The 15,316-nt window shown below is 56.3% G+C and overlaps 2 protein-coding genes across 5 annotated transcripts in view; both read right to left on the reverse strand.

The window, feature by feature from the left end:
* Nucleotides 1-2,344: 2,344 nt before the first annotated feature.
* LOC308224342 (uncharacterized protein C1orf226 homolog) lies at nt 2,345-3,180 on the reverse strand (the record flags this gene model as incomplete). The annotated part of the gene is made up of 2 exons (XM_080624155.1): nt 2,906-3,180; nt 2,345-2,822 (listed from the first exon to the last, which is right to left on the reverse strand). The coding sequence occupies exons 1-2, from the start codon at nt 3,154-3,156 to the stop codon at nt 2,345-2,347; spliced, it is 729 nt and encodes a 242-aa protein (XP_080480281.1). The 5' UTR covers nt 3,157-3,180.
* Nucleotides 3,181-8,219: 5,039 nt separating this feature from the next.
* NOS1AP (nitric oxide synthase 1 adaptor protein) overlaps nt 8,220-15,316 on the reverse strand; it is a gene marked incomplete at both ends in the record, with an annotated part of 36,904 nt that continues 29,807 nt past the window's right edge. Inside the window, 7 exons of one of the 4 annotated variants that reach the window (XM_080624153.1) lie at nt 8,220-8,623; nt 9,195-9,360; nt 12,177-12,344; nt 12,884-13,047; nt 14,226-14,367; nt 14,597-14,705; nt 15,164-15,222. In XM_080624153.1, coding sequence (XP_080480279.1) covers nt 8,220-8,623; nt 9,195-9,360; nt 12,177-12,344; nt 12,884-13,047; nt 14,226-14,367; nt 14,597-14,705; nt 15,164-15,222 — 1,212 coding nt within the window. Of the gene's footprint in view, nt 8,624-9,194; nt 9,361-12,176; nt 12,367-12,875; nt 13,048-14,225; nt 14,368-14,596; nt 14,706-15,163; nt 15,238-15,316 lie in introns of all 4 variants that reach the window. The other 3 variants (XM_080624151.1, XM_080624154.1, XM_080624152.1) reach the window with 3 other exon arrangements.

Here is a 15,316-nt window from a genome sequence, read left to right on the forward strand (position 1 = left end):
CAAAGAAGGGCAATGAAGCTGGTGAAGGGTCTGGAGAACAAGTGTGATGAGGAACGGCTGAGGGAACTGAGGTTGTTTTGTCTGGAGAAGAGAAGGCTTTGGGGAGGGGGGGCTTACTGCTTTCTGCAACTACTGAAAGGAGGTTGTAGCAAGGTGGGGGGGTCGGTCTCTCCTCCCACATAACAAGTGACAGGACAAGAGGTAATGGCCTCAAGCTGCTCCAGGGGAGGTTTAGATTGGATATTAGGAAAGATTTCTTCACAGAGAGGGTGATTAGGCGTTGGAACAGGCTGCTCAGGGAAGTGGTGGAGTCACTATCCCTGGGAGTGTTCAAAACCACGTAGATGAGGCCCTCAGTGACATGTTTTAGTGATGGTCTTGGCACTCCTGGAGTAGAAGTTGGACTTGATGATCTTAAAGGTCTTTTCCAACCTAATCAATTCTATGATTTCCCTTAAATCCCATGGCTTTAAGTAGGGCGGATCCCACTGTCCTGTGCAATCACTCCAGCAAGCCTGGTGCTGGAGGGTGGCTTTCCCCAGCACCCCTCAGCATCACAGGGCTGCTGCCTCACTCCTCGGCTTTGCAGCCCCCATGCAGGAGCATCCAGCATGTCCCCAGGCTCATCAGGAGGCTTCAGGGCTACACCACAGTTGTTCCCCTCCCATCAAAGGGTTGCTATGTGTCCATGGGTAAAAAACAAAGAAAATTTATTGTGCAATCTGCATCTTTTGTCCCAAACTACACAGACACTCTACACAAATTAAATAGAGGGACTGGACCAGCAGTGAGGTTCCCTTGTGATTGGCAGGGTTGGAAGATGCTGGTTCTTCAAAGAAGAGCTACAAGCCCTTCTTTCCATCTACATAAACAATGCAGTGTAGACCTAGGCAGCATACACATATACATACTCACATAGATTTCTGTTTGTGGGGTGGAATCAGCCACGCACAATGTAATCGCATTATACACAGGGTGTGTTATACCTTAGCACTGACCACAGGCTGGCCACAGGCTCTGTGCATCTCTGATGTCTCCTTCATCTCCAGCAGGGCCTTCCCAGGGGACGAGAGCTGCAGAACCGCAGTGCCACCACAGCATCCACCATGCCAACAGGCATGATGGCTGCTCTCAAAGCAAAGGGATTCATGCTCATGGCCTCCATCCTTCAGGAAGACCACAGCATGGCTTTGGGTGGTGGAAGACATTTCTTCAGCACAACCGTCCTGCATGGCACCAGAGGAGTTGTGAGCAGAGGTGCCCCATCCATGACTCCCTAGCCTCCTCCAGCTCAAATGTGGTCTTGGGAGCTTTTCCTTTCAAAACCACCTTTGTGGTGAGGACGCACATAAAAGTGCTAAGAAAAACTGCCATCTCACAGCTGCTTCCTTGCACCAGCCCATAGATCCACAGGCTGTAATTCATGGGGAAACAATCATAGAGCAGTATTGGATGATGATATGGCTTCCTGTGTCCCAGTCTCACAAAGACATCACCATGCCAACAAATAAAGAACGGTGGCATTGGCCCACACAGTGTGCTGCCTGCCTGGGCAGGTCAGCCCTTTCCATGGTGGCTGGGGCGAGACCAGGAAACAAGCGGGAGCTAGAGGTGGGTCTCACAGGGAGGTTCAGCTCTCAGCCAGAGCCTAGTGGCCAGCAGCCGTGCAGCCCCAGGTGACCAGCCCTGCTACCCACCAACACTCACTCTGCGAGTGGGTCCCCCAAAACTGGGGCTCAGGTGCAGAGAGATGGCACTGGGCAGGACAATGCTACAGGGTTGGCACCTGGAGAAGGTGCCATCCTGGCTCACTGGCACTAGACTCCAGGGGTGAGTAAGCCCACTAGCACCCTGGGACAGGGTATCTCGGCAAGTACATGGCATAAGCTGGGAAATCCTCTTGACCAGGGAAGCCAGCACAGTGTGGGACACTTGCCTGGGCAGAGCGGGCAGGGTTGGAGGCAGGCTGGTGCTTGTGCACCCATGCACGAGCATCCAGGCTGCTGAGTGACCCCAACCCTTGGTCCCCAGCCCAACATGGCTCCTGGCTGCAGACAGGATGGAAGCACTGTGGCAGGATGGGAGCTTTGCACAGACCACGGCAAATAAGCCCAGGATGGGGCTGCAGAAGCCATGACAGGACAGGCTGTGCCTCTCCTGGGAATTTGGGAAGAAGTGGGGTGTTCTAGCTCCCCACACTGGGGCAGCAGGGGCTCCTGACACCCTGGGGATTCCCCCTTTCCAAAATAATGACTCCAAAGAGACACGGGGTCAGCATGTGGCAGCAAGAGGCATGCTTGGGAGAGCCAGCCCCCACAGTGCCCCTGCTGTGGCTCCCCCACTGCTACTCAAATGACAGTAAGTCAGGATGGGGCCCCTCCACCTCCCAGCCAGGGGTACATGCCTCTGGCCGCCCTGTGCTCCCCAGTGGCTCACGCTCCAGCCCTGGTCTCCGGGAGGACTTCTCTGTGCTGGGTGACTCTCCTGCTCGCCGCTGGCTCTCCAGGTTGCCCTTATGGATGAGGTCAGGCACAGGAAGAGCACCAGTGGGCTGGTCCCCACTGACACCTTGAGCGCCCATCATGCTGGGGACCCCAGAGCATTCTAGAGGGGATGGGTCCCTCATTCCCGGCTGCTCCTCTGAGGGGACAGGGTGGGCTGTGGGTGATTCAGGGGGCTCCTCCATGCTGCTCATTGGGGTGGTCGCCACTGGCTGTGGAGCAATGAGCATGTCCTGCGGGGTCTTCAGGGCACGTGGTGTCCGCTTCTTGGTGACGGGGGGCGGGGGGTCTAGCCGGGGAAAAGCATCCAGCCCCACAGCCCTGCAAGCACAGAGAAGTCACATACAGCCCCAGGCTGAGGCCCCTCCAGCCTGTCCCAATGGCCCCATCAAGGGAACACTCACCCGTCCTCGCTAGCTGGCTGTCCCATGCCCAGAATGGCACCAGCGCTGGCATTCACCTCCATCACTCCCACAACAGGGAGGCCGCCTGGCTCCTTGCGGCGCAGGAGATCATTCACCTTGGCCCCCATGGCCTTGCCCAGGTTGCGGAGGTGTTGGCTGCTGGCAGGGCGGGAGGGCTGCGACAGGGCTGCAGCAGGGCCATGGTGCAGCCGTGGGGTGGGTGCTGTGCTGGCACTGGCGTTCTCAAACATGCTCTGGTCCACTGGAGGGGGAAAGGGGACAGTGAGGGCTTGTGAGCCAGGCTGGAGAGGAGACCCCAGCAGGGGCAGCATGTCCCAGAGCTGCCTGCCAGCTCCCAACCCAGCAGCATGGGAGCAAATTCGGGGGGACAAGGAGGCTGCTTCTGAAACCCCACAGAGGCTGTGGGCAGCCAGGCCGTGCACTGAGGATAGCATGGGGTGGGATGGGGTAGCAATGAGCCCAGGGCTCCACACCAGCACTGCCAACACACCAAGAGCATCTCTTACCTGACACTGAGCGACTTGGGAAGCAGGTTGTGGAAAGAAAGAAAGAGGATTTATCAAGGGGACAGCAAGCTTGCCCCTTCTGCACTGCCACGTGAGGTTTGCTGCTGACCCCTGCCCAGACCTGGCATGCTGCCTGTGGAGATGGAACCCATGGGAGGCCCTTGTCAGCCAGGCACCTGCAGAGCAGCAAGGTGTTCCCTGGGGGCACCCACAGCCTGGGCTCTGCACTCCCTACCCTTCTAGTCTTCTCTCCAGCTAAGGCTGGCTGTCCCCTTGTGCTGGCCAAGCTCCTGAGATTCCAGGGCCTGAGCAGACTGCCCAGGAGCATCCTGCAGTGCACCGTCCCTTTGTGACATCAGCTGGATTACAGCATGGGTATCATGCTGCAGGAACTACACCACCACCAGCTACACGAGGGTGATGGAGAGCTTTGGCCTGCCCAACACAGTCAGGACTGTGCACTGTGGCACCAGGACAAGAAGCCTGGAGGCCCCATGCCCCTGTGGCCCTGCCAGCCTACCAGGTGAGCAGCGGGTGCATGCAGCCAGCACTGCATGTGGGGACGGCTCCCCCTTGCACCTCCTGGGCACGACCACGGCACTGCTCAGCTTCTGTGGCACAGCAAGGGCCTGCAGGAGGGGTTAGGCTGGGCATGTCTTCCTGCACGGGTGGAGAAAGGGGACTGGATGGCTCTGTGGCAGCAGGTGCTTTCTTGGGACCTGATGGGGTTCTGCAGTTACACCCCTCCTCTGAACTACACTGGTGTCTCCCCCCCATCTTCCCAGCAGGAATCTTCAAAGTTGTGGGTGCTGCCCTTGGAGTCACAGCTCAACCTCAGCCATCACTGCCCTTGTGCCAGTGCAGCTATCCATGGGAGGGCTCCAGTGAACTGCTGGATGAACTTTGTGCAGTGCTGGTGCCTTGATGCCCACCACCATCCCTTGCCTGTATCTACCCCTGCATCCCATAGGGGGAGGGATGGTACCCTCCATGATGGGAGTGACAGAAGCAGCCACTTCTGACATCCCATGGAAACAAAGAGGAACAGTGCAGTGCCCAACACTACTCCCAACCCTGTGGGAGACCAGGCTCTTACAGGGACCCCTGACTCACTGCAGACCCTTTCCTCTACAGCCTGTGACCCTGCAGCCCCACCAAGCAGCAAGCTCCGTGCCCACACCTGCACCATCTACCGGCCCTGGTTCTCGCCCTACAGCTACTTCATGTGCACCAAAGGAAATACTCAGCAGCACCAGGACAGCCCCTTCTCCAGCCTTGCCACCAGCACCCAGGAGCGTGAGGAACCCGATGACCTCTCGGAGATAGTCTGCTCCTCCTCCGACTCCTCAAATGAGGCTCAGCTACCAAACAGGGACAGGCTGCCCAGTAGAAGAGCCAGCATCACAGTCCAGGACATCCTTGCTGCTTCCCAGCAGCACCCAGTGTCCCAGCATGGCTACCAGTGTGTATCATGCTGCTGCATGTTCCCCACGCTGTGGTCGATCAAGACCCACATCCAGAACAGCTCTCAGGAGGGCTACAGCTGTAAGGTGTACTACCGCAGGCTCAAGGCCCTGTGGGAGAAGGAGCGCATGCTGCAGGAAACTGCGGCCCCCGGGGTGTCCACGTAGCCCCGCCAGCTGGGCTGCCGCCGCGGGAGGGCACTGCTCCTTCTCTTTTGCCCGCGGCAGAATAAATCGTTTCAGGAGCAGCAAGCCCTGTCTGCCTGCTGCTCTTGACTATATAATCCTTTAAAAGAGACCTCCCGACTTTTCCTTCACCAGCAGCCAAAAATCTCCCATGTCCCTGAAAGCACTGCTTAGCATCTCTGCATCTCTGCGTGGTGCTCTGCAGATGCCAGGAACCACCTGACATCCTCGAACTGCTGGGCCAGCCCTGGGATGAGCCTGTGCTGTGCAGTGGCTGAAGGGGAAGACTGAAACCCCTCTACTCCCAGCAGTGTTCAGGGCACCTCGCTCTCACCAGCAGCCAGTGGCTGGCACCACAAGCAAGAGTCCCACAGGGAAGGATGCTTAGTTTGGAGGTGTGCAAGGCCAAGGGACGCCACTGCTGGTGATGGCTCCTAGCATGGAGGGGGAAAGAAGTACAGAAAGAGAGAGAGTCAGTGAGAAGGAAGAGACAACAGGAAGCCTTGAGAAATAGAAAGATTTATTTAGCAAAAGCCAGTTGACTAATGATAACACCCAAGGGTTAAGTGCACTTACATTGCAGATTGGTCTCCCAGATAGAGTCAACAGTTAGTAACATGACAGTTGTAGGAAAAGAAAGGACAAAAAATATAGCTTTAAATTCCCAGTTAAGGTCCATAGCAAAAGTGAGAGGCTAGAGAGCCATATTGGAGGCAGTGCTGACTTAGGAGGAGGATTGTTTACACATGTACACCAGTGGTGTGGCAGGACTCTGGCAGGGTCCCTACCCAGCTCTGGCAGCAACCCATCAACCCATGGGGCACCCACCACCTTCTCCTGTGGGCAGAGTGCTGGGCAGGAGCCTGAGCCCTCAGCTGGTCCCAGTGCTCCTCGCAGGGCACTGCCTGGGCTACACGTGTGCAGCAGGGATGGGCAGGAGCGGTGGCTCAGGGAGAAAGCTCAGCCCTGCCTGCTTTCTAAGGCAGCCCAGCCTAGAAGAGACCTGCTGCTGCTCCTCCTGGGCTCTCCTTTCATCTGCCCTGTACATATGGCCAAGTTCCTGCTGTCCCCCTCCTGCATGATCTGTCTGCCCACATGGAAATCCCCCTCTGAGCTCACCCATGCAACCCACCCTATCTGTGCCATCTCCTGTGCCTGCTACCATCCCCACCTCTTCCTCCTGGTGGGACCAGCCTCCTGCCCCATGCTTCCACCTCCAGCTGCTGTGAGCTGGCAGTAGGATGCCAGGGTCCCCAGCAGAGGGACTTGCACACAGCTGTACCCACAGCGGTGCAGGACAGGGCACACGCAGGTATTGGTGGCCAGAGGACAGGGGCAGCCCTGTCCCAAACAGCACCTGCTCCTACTCTGCCACTGTGGCTGCTGCAGGGGCTCCCCTGGACACCAGATCACTGCTGGGGACACCAAAACATCTTCCTTCCCACTAGGACTCTCTCGCTCCTCAGAGTGTCCAGCCTCCTCCTGTGATGGAGACTGCATAGCACAGTTTGTACTAACCCTGGGAGTCTCACTCATACCTCATTCCTCATTAGCCCTTAGTCCCAAGGGTACTGGGGCAGAAAGAAGTGATGGACCTTCCTCAGCAGCCAGGAGGAGAGCAAGAGCTCATGTCTGGGAGATCCTCTACTAGGGGTTAGTTGCAGGCAGATCTAGCAGAGACAGAGCTGGTGAAGACAAAAGTAGCAGGGAAGCAACAAAGTGAAGCAGAAGCAGGATAGGAGAGTCGTGGGGAGGAAGACAACTGTGCCCATCCCCACCTCATCAAGTGTTTCCACAAGGAGCAGTACGGACATTAGGACTCATACCCCTTCAGCTGCATCCTCTTAGAGACTGCAGCAACAGACAACTGATAAATGTGCTTGCAGAAAAGAAATCCCTCTGAATCCCTTGGAGGCCCCCAGGATGGCTCTCAGCCATGGGTGTCTTGGTGTCTGGTGGGGAATCCTAAGATCTCGGATTCACTTTTCCAGAGGGTGCAAACCAGAGCTGAAGAAGCCCCCTTGCAGACATCAGCAGTTCCCTCCCCATTGAGGGATGGCAAACATGCCCATCCCTGCACACAGACGATGCCAGCACTGCATCCCACATCCAGGGGCACATGACTGCTTGGAAATGGGAGGATTTGTCTATAAAGCAAAGATGGGAGTTTGTGGTGAAGGGGGTGCAGGGAAGTGCTTGAAAATGTGACTTGAGAGCACAAGAAAGGCTTTGAAACCTGGCAGCAATGCTGAGGAGCACAAGGACTGGATGATGAGACAAAGGGCACTGCACAGCCCTGTGCTACATGCCCTGGCTCTGCTCCACACCGAGCTGTGCCTTCCTACCAGCTCCACAGACTGAGAGAGGAGTGGACATTGCCTGCAGGCCTTCCACCTACCTCAAGCAGGGACAAACCCTTTCCTGGAAGCACAACAAACACCATCAACCTGCCAGCAGCTAGCTGCCTGTGCATGGCCACCCTGCACAACCTCATCTCACTCCTTCAGCTCCTTTCCAGGCTCGTCCACACTGTCCCCCCACTGCCTCACCTCTCACTTGCTCACCTCTGCCAGCAGTGCACCATCACCAACCCTAACCACCCTGTCAGCATGGCCCTGGCTTCATCTCCCACCCCCGCCACCATGCAGAGAGCCAGACCACCTGACAGTGGCTCTGTCTCTGCTCACTGCATTCACGTTGCCTCCTTGGTCCCTCTTGCCCCACTCGCTGCCCCATGCCTGCTCTCTCATTCCCCCAGCAAAATCTTCATCTACTTTCCTGCTTCCTCACCAGCAGCAGCGGCCAACCTGGCAGGGACTCCCTTGCTTCTGCCTGACCTTGAAATGCAGCCCACAGGGACCATGGGACAGCCCAAGCAGCTCAGCTCACTGTCTGATGTGAAGTGGGGATGCTCCAGCTCAGCACACAAGCCCTTGCACGCTGGAGCACAGCATGTCCAGCACACAGCCTCAGCACAGCTCCATCCTCACCTCTGTGCAGCTCCCGGCTGTGTGCTGAAGCCTCATGTTCCTTCCTCTGCCCCTCTCCCTCCAAGATGTCCCGCTCCTGCCAGGGCCAGGGGGCTATGACCAGGGTCCACCCCAGCTCCGGCAGGTCCGCACCACCTCCTGCCGACCACTACACCGCGATCTCATCCTCCAGGCTGTCGCCCAGGTCCTGCCTGGTCTGGACATGGAGCAGGCGCGGTGGCTCCTCCTGAGACCAGGAGTCATGCTCCTCACTCTCGTCCGTGTTGGACTCGTACTCGGAGGCAATGCCCGACTCACGGAACTTGATGAGCTCCAGGCTGCCCAGCGCTGGCTCTGGGGCAGGTGGCCCCGAGTCAGGCAGGAAGCGGTAGCACTCCAGCTTCACCAGACAGTCGTTCCTACCTATGGGGCTGCCCATGGTGCTGGGGAAGCCTGAGCCAGAGCCCAGTGGCGGCGGGTGGGTGTCCTCAGGCTGTGGGGTGGTCGGGTCGCAGAGGACAGGGAGGACGTTTGAGCGGAAGGTGATCTCCAGCAGGCTGTCCTGGGAGCCCGCTGCAAGAGAAGAGCATGACTGAGAGGCAGGCAGTGCCACCCCAGCTTGCCTGGGCATACCCCAGCCACCACAGCTGGCTGCAGACTGGCCAGAGGAGGATGGCCTGGGCTGCTTGAGTGCCAGCCTTCCCACCACAATCATTTAGAGGGGCTCATTTGGTGTCACGGGTGCCAGGAGCTGCTGCCAGCCAACAAAGAGCCAGTTTTGCAGGATAAAAAGTTATGTCTCCCATCCAAGCTTCTGCAGGGAGCTGATGGCCACATCTGCTGGACAGCAAGGTCAAGGAGGGGCTCTTGAGCAGGTAAGGAGCTGGCCTAGAGCATGCAGCCACTGGGGAAAGCGGTCATACAGCTGATGGACATATGTGACCTGTCCATACAGTCCTCCCCAAGCCATTCCCACACTGCTTGCAAGCACTCTGACACATGCAAACCAACCAGGCTGGAAGGGCACTAATATTCCCTTACACACCCACTGGTCAAGCACAAAACCCAAAGAGAAACACGCACATGCATGTCCTCCACAGACCCAGCTAGCTGTGAGGGGAGAGTAAGGGGCAGGAGCGCTTACTGGTGGTGTTCCCCGCTAGCTTCAGCTCCAGCTCCTGCACTTGTTTGACCAGGAGTGAAATGTGCTGCAGCAAGTCCTTGTTCTGGAGCAGGAGCTGGTGCACGCGAGCCTGGGCTTCCAGCCGTGCTGCTGCCTCTGCAGCCAGCTGGTCCTTCAGCAAGTGGACCTGTGTGACAAGGGAGAGCAGGTAAGCGTGTGGATGATGCTGCTCAAGGGCTGAGAGTGTCAACTCCAGCCAGCCCTGCTCATCTACCAGTGCTCACCAGCATCCCACGGAATGATCTGATGAAGAAGCCATTCCCTGTGGGTACCCACAGATGAGATGCGGAGCAGGGCAGGTGGCAGTGTCACACCAGTGCACCTGCAGCAAATCCACCACATGGTTCCCTGGCCTTTTGGATGGAAAAGAGCGAGGCAAAGGGAAGTAGCACTGACCAAATCATCGGTTACATACGTGTGCCACGAATGCACAAAGAAAGGGCAGCCCAGGAGGGAGCCAAATGGATGCAGAGGAAAAGACATCCTCGAACAATTGGATAGTGCTGCCCATGCATGAGCGCGCCGCCATACACCATGGGCAGCCCCGTCTGAGCTGTCTTTCCAGGCAAGTTTCCCAGGGACAGGGTCCTGGCCAGTGGCATCTGTCACTAGCAGGGGCTGGAGCATCAGAGCTGCCCTGGAGCTGCAGGTGGCTCTAGCTGTGACAGCACGACATGCCTCGAGCAACACAGATGGCAAAGCGCTGCTGAGACACAGTGGCTCCAGGGATGCAAGCTGGCTGCTCATTTTAGCCCTGGAAGCAATGCCTGGATGTTAGCCTGCAGGGAGTCCATGGGCAAGAAGCCCACTGATCTCAGCATAACTACCCACATGCAAGCGATCTGTATCACCAACACCACATCCCAGAGAGGGTGGGATGCTCCTGGGTGAGACCAGCCAGGAGCCCTTGCCATGGGGCAGCTCTTTGATCTGCCCTCCTGGATGGGTACCAGAAGGCAGCACTGGATCTGCTTGCAGGCAGGTTCTGCCTGCTTTGTCCAAACACAGCCAGCAAGGCAGCATGGCAGTGCCCCTGGCAGAGCAGAGTTGAAGCACAGCGATCTCAGGCGGTGGCAAGGGGCCAAGCAAAGTGCTGGGACCTGCAGCTGTCCATGAAGCCAGACCAAGGGCAATGGGGTGCGATACTTTATACACTGAGCAGGCAGCACAGAGCCCTTTTGGTTTGCCTGTGGGCCTCCAGCCAGGTGAGACATGCCACACCACCACTACAGTCACCTCCTCTTCCTGCCAGTGGTGAAACAGTGGGGCCCAGCAGTGAGGTGGGACAGAGACCCTCTGCCAAATGCTGGTGGGTGAAGCAAAGACCTTGAGCAGAGTTGGGATCATATTTAAATAACAAGTGGGTGCTAAAGTTCGGTACTGGCAGCGTCAGCCTGGAAGTCATCCCTCCTCACAACCAGCAGCTGTCTCCATCTGCAGCAGGGGCCAGGTGACGCCCAGGTGATGTCAGGGGAAAATGCCAGCAGAGCCCAAATGCCATGTCCTGCAGAGGGGCAGTGGCTCATGCCATCCTCCCCCTGGTAACAAGACCCAGGAAGGACTCCTGGCCTTAATTCAAGAGGAGGAAATTTCACAGGTGTCTGTACACACCTTGCAAAAGCAAGTCTCTAGTCAATGAGGGAACTACATGGCATTTCATCCTCAGCCAAGTAATTAGAGGCTGAGACAATTACAGGATGGTCCCTGTAGTTATTGAACAACCAGAGATCCTGGTCAACACAGTGATCTCCCGGCTTTGTTAGTAAACAAGCCTATGCCCTTCATCTCGTGTTCAGAGACAAATTGACTTGGTACTTTTTGAGAGAAGATAACAAGTGCCATTAACAGAGGTGTTGATGTAACACATGCAGTCATCTGAAAGGCAGTTGACATGATAGAGCCCAGTGTTTTCATTAATAAATTACAATGATACAAAATCACCACAGTGCGCGCACTGAAGGGATTAGAGGGCAGCTAAATGACAGCTCCTGTGACAAGAACCACCCTGGGGGGGCAGAGGTCCAGAGCAGGGTGCCAGCCCTTGGAGAGAGGGGGATGAGGCCACTGGCTGCCATCCCAGGAGCCAGCATTACACTATTTCAGATTTTTTTATTTTTGGAAGAAGGAAGAAAAAGAAATGACCACTGCAAGGCTGTGCACGTACACAGACTGGGAGCTGCTGAAGGTGATCAGCCCCTACCAAAGAGGGGCCTAGCTTTCCCTGGTGAGCTTTGCCTGTAATAACACTATGCTTGGTCAGACATAAAGAATGCAGGTCTCCCTTCCAGAGGGGAAAGCAGCTTCCCGAGCCTGTGACCACAGAAGACACTGAGCTCTCAGAGCAGCAGCTCAGCCAGAAGAACCAGTACCGATTTTCTGATGTGAGAAGAGGAAAGCATGGGACAGCACAGAAAGGCTGCTGGAGCCAACTGCTCAGGACAGAAAGAAACAAAAGCAATTGCAGAGAGCTCTTTGAGGAGTCAGGGAACAAGTAAAGCTAAGGTAATGAGTTGGATAAAGCAGCCAGAACTGCTTAAATGAGAAATGCCTGCATAGAGAATGAGCTGCCAGCTGCACAGCCCAGGCAGCAGTTGGCCAGGGCTAATGCTGACGCCAGGCATTGGCAAACAGAGAGGGGCCAAAGGACCAAGAACACTGGTGGCATGTGGACATAAGCACCTCATCTTCTGTGACAGGGCCAGAGCAAATTGCCATTCCTCTCCCTCTGCTGCACAGCCCAGGAGCAGGTCCCTTCCTACAGTCTGTGCATTGGCTTCTCCCACAGCCACCGTCTGGGCTTCTCTGTCTGGAGGCAGCCTGCCCTCCCCATGATGCTGCCTGTCTCCAACACTGCCTTCAGGCAGGGGTTACTCTGGCAGCAATGAGGAGCTCGATAGCATGCCCAGCCCTGCCACTGCCCCAGGAAAGAGTAGAGGGGAGAACCTGTGCCACTGCCACTTGAGTCTGCTGCTGTTGCTGCTGCAGGAGCTGCTGGAGGAGCTGCATCTGGTGGTGAGCAGAGAGGGGGGTTCCCAGGTCAGGCAGCTGCGCAGACGAGGGGAGCAGCATCTTGGGTGACGCTGTCAGGATATCTTCAGGGAGGAGGCAGCCCTGCAAAACACCAACATCCAAACTATGATCCTGTGCCCCTTGCCACGGGGAGCCCACAGGCACACACAGGCTGTAGCCCCTCAAAATACCCAGGAAAAAAGCTTCTGCATTCAAAACAAATGCAGGCTTCGCTGGGGGTGCTGAAAAACTATGAAGATGGTACTTTTTCAGTTTTGACAACAGCCCAAATATTTCTGTAGAAAATTCCTGAAAAGGCTGACACTTCTCATGGGAATTTCCACTGTATCAAAAAAGTCTTTTTTTTTTCCTTTCATTCGTTTGGTGGAAAAAAATCCCTATCAGCTCTGCCCCAGACACTTTCCATGTGGCTGCACATAGCTGAGTCTCAGCACAGCACTCCCCAGGAGTGCCCCGGGCCCCAAGCCAAAGGGCAGCCCTGTGGCAGCAGACAGCTTTGATCTGGGAGGAGGGGAATGCTGCAGAATCCCTCCTGATCCCCGGGCCTCTGGGATGCTCATCACAGTCATAGTGCCAGGGCCGTGCCATGCATTGGTAGTTGAGGACAAGGACCCATGCACCTTGGCATCAATGTAGGCACTTGCCTCCTTGCCCACGGCATCCAGGTCAGTCACACCACGGCTGAAGTCAAGGATGTCAGCTCCGGGCAGTGGGAGCTCCACAGCATCGATGTCCGTCTCCTCTGCCGAGGCGGCTGCCCGCTCTGCACCGGTGAGGCGACAGGCTGTGGGAGCAGCATCAGAGCAGAGTACAGCCCACTTGAAGTGAGAGCACGCTATGGTGCGCCCAGGGTATGGCAAGTGATGCCCATCAGTCAGTCCCCACTGCCCCAGCCACCCACCCTCCAGCTCTGGGGGAATCAGGTACAGAACAACACAGCTGTGCTTCCTGGATGGACCTTACAGCCAAAACCACACCCAGTCTCAGCACACCAAACCTGAGGAACAGTGGCCAAAACCCCTGATGTGGAACAAACAGGTCATCAAAAGCAGAAGACACATAGAAAGCTAAAGAAAGGTAAGCAAGAGATTACAAGGCGAAAAAACCCAAACAAAACAAAAACAGATGCTCAAAAATCTCCAGGGACCTGCATATCATGGCCTGGACATTGTGTGGAGGAAAACCAAACAATGACTTGTCCAGGACAGCCCAATGATTAGGTCATCACAACACCGCTGGCTGCAGAGGAAAGCAGGAAACCACAGCACAGTCCAGTCTGTTGAGATCAGGGGAACTTCCACCCAGCATGGGGTGGCAGGGAAGGGCAGGCAACCCACACCCAGATAGCAGGGCCCATCAGCATCTCAATGGACAATGGAGGTGTTTAACCAATCTCCTGCAAAACATCTGTCTCCTCTCCAGTTCAGTCACTGGCACTGAGGAGCATGGCAGCTCTCCAGGGCCCCACTGAGCCCTCTGCCCATGGGGCTGAGAAGGGAGAGAGGATCCACAGGCTGCCTGCAGCCCCAGGAGCTTGATGCAAGACCCCAAGCACAGCTTCATAATGCAGGGAACTGCAGAGAGCTGGACTTGGCCCCATGAGCGCCTCAGGATGTGCGCAAGTGCTCAGTGCGTCTTCTGTGGAAGCGGTGAGGAAATGTTTGCAGCATGTGCAGCTGAGCATGCAGAGTATTCAGGCACCCAGCAGAGACCCAAGCACTGCTAATGGGCTCCCAGGAAGGGTGATGTCTGTGAGAATGACAGCTAACACCTAGCGAAGGCTCCTTGCTGGGCACCATCCCAGCTTCAGCATAAAGCACCACAGGCCAGATTGCTGTGCAAATCCATTCCCTGCAGGTGTCAGATGGCAAGGAGCCATATGGGAAGAGGGTAACTTTGCACACCACATCTGCCAGGCTCCAGGACCTTTACACCACACCTGCCTCCACCCTTGCAGAGTACCTGGGACATCCAGGTCGTCCCCGTTCCTCTCACTGTCTCCATCCTCCTGCCCATCTGCATTTTGCTGGGTGTGCTGCAGGCTCAGCTTGTGGCAGACCTCAAATGCCTGGCCCACTGTCCGCACAATGCGCATGGCTTGGCTCTGCGGGAGGAGAGGAGAGAAGGAGCTTAACCTCAGCTGGGCTGCCCACAGCTGTCCCCAGCCTGCCACAGCTCTTAGGGGTCTCTGTGTACTGCCACATGGACTGAGGCACCAGCACTCGGATCACCAGGGTGCTCTGGGCTGCCAGCTGCAGCACAGTGACAGGGTCCTGCCCCAGCTGCCCCATTGAGACCCTGCAATGGCAGGATGCACATCCCAGCATCTCTACCTTCTTCTTGGATTTGAAGACGTTGCACCTGAAGACATTGCTAGACCCATCCCTGGCAATGTAACTGAAGATCTTTAGGTCCTGGGAGTCATGAGACACATAGAATATCCTACAAGGACAGTAAGGAAAGAAAAATATCAACATACATTGTACCCACATGGCCAGGAGAGTGCCAAGGCCACAGCCAGCACTTTGGAGGGCACAGGATGCCAGCATGTGCCCAGCTTCTGCAGCACATGCCTGTGAAATCCCATCGGAAACATTTTTGGCAGTGGTTTTGCCTCAACTGGGAAAATTAGCCTGCTGACACAGCAACCACAAGCATTTTGCAGAGGCAGCATGGGCTTTCTTTGCTCAGTCCCCAGGGACAGAGCCAGTGGCCCAGGAGCCCTCCAAGGACCAAGGAAAGCAAACCTCACTCCTCCACCTTGCCTGCTTGAAAAGCTGCCCTCAGTGGGCATGGTGGTAGCTCTCCATAGTCAGTCCCCAGCACAGTGCTGGTGTGGTGTGGGGTAAGTACTACAGCAGAGACACACAAGCCTCCACCCCCTCACCACGCAGACTTACCTGTAGATGGGATCATGCATGACGAGCATTTTGTTCTCATCCCAGGCCCATTCTTTTTTCTGCAACGAAAGAAGCTGAAAATGAGTACGTCAGATGCTGCCCTTGAGATCAACGACAGGACAAAGATAGTCCAGGGACAGACCTGGAAACTCT

Source organism: Psittacula echo (assembly GCF_963264785.1).
Source record: "Psittacula echo genome assembly, chromosome: 7".
Classification (NCBI taxonomy): domain Eukaryota; kingdom Metazoa; phylum Chordata; class Aves; order Psittaciformes; family Psittacidae; genus Psittacula; species Psittacula echo.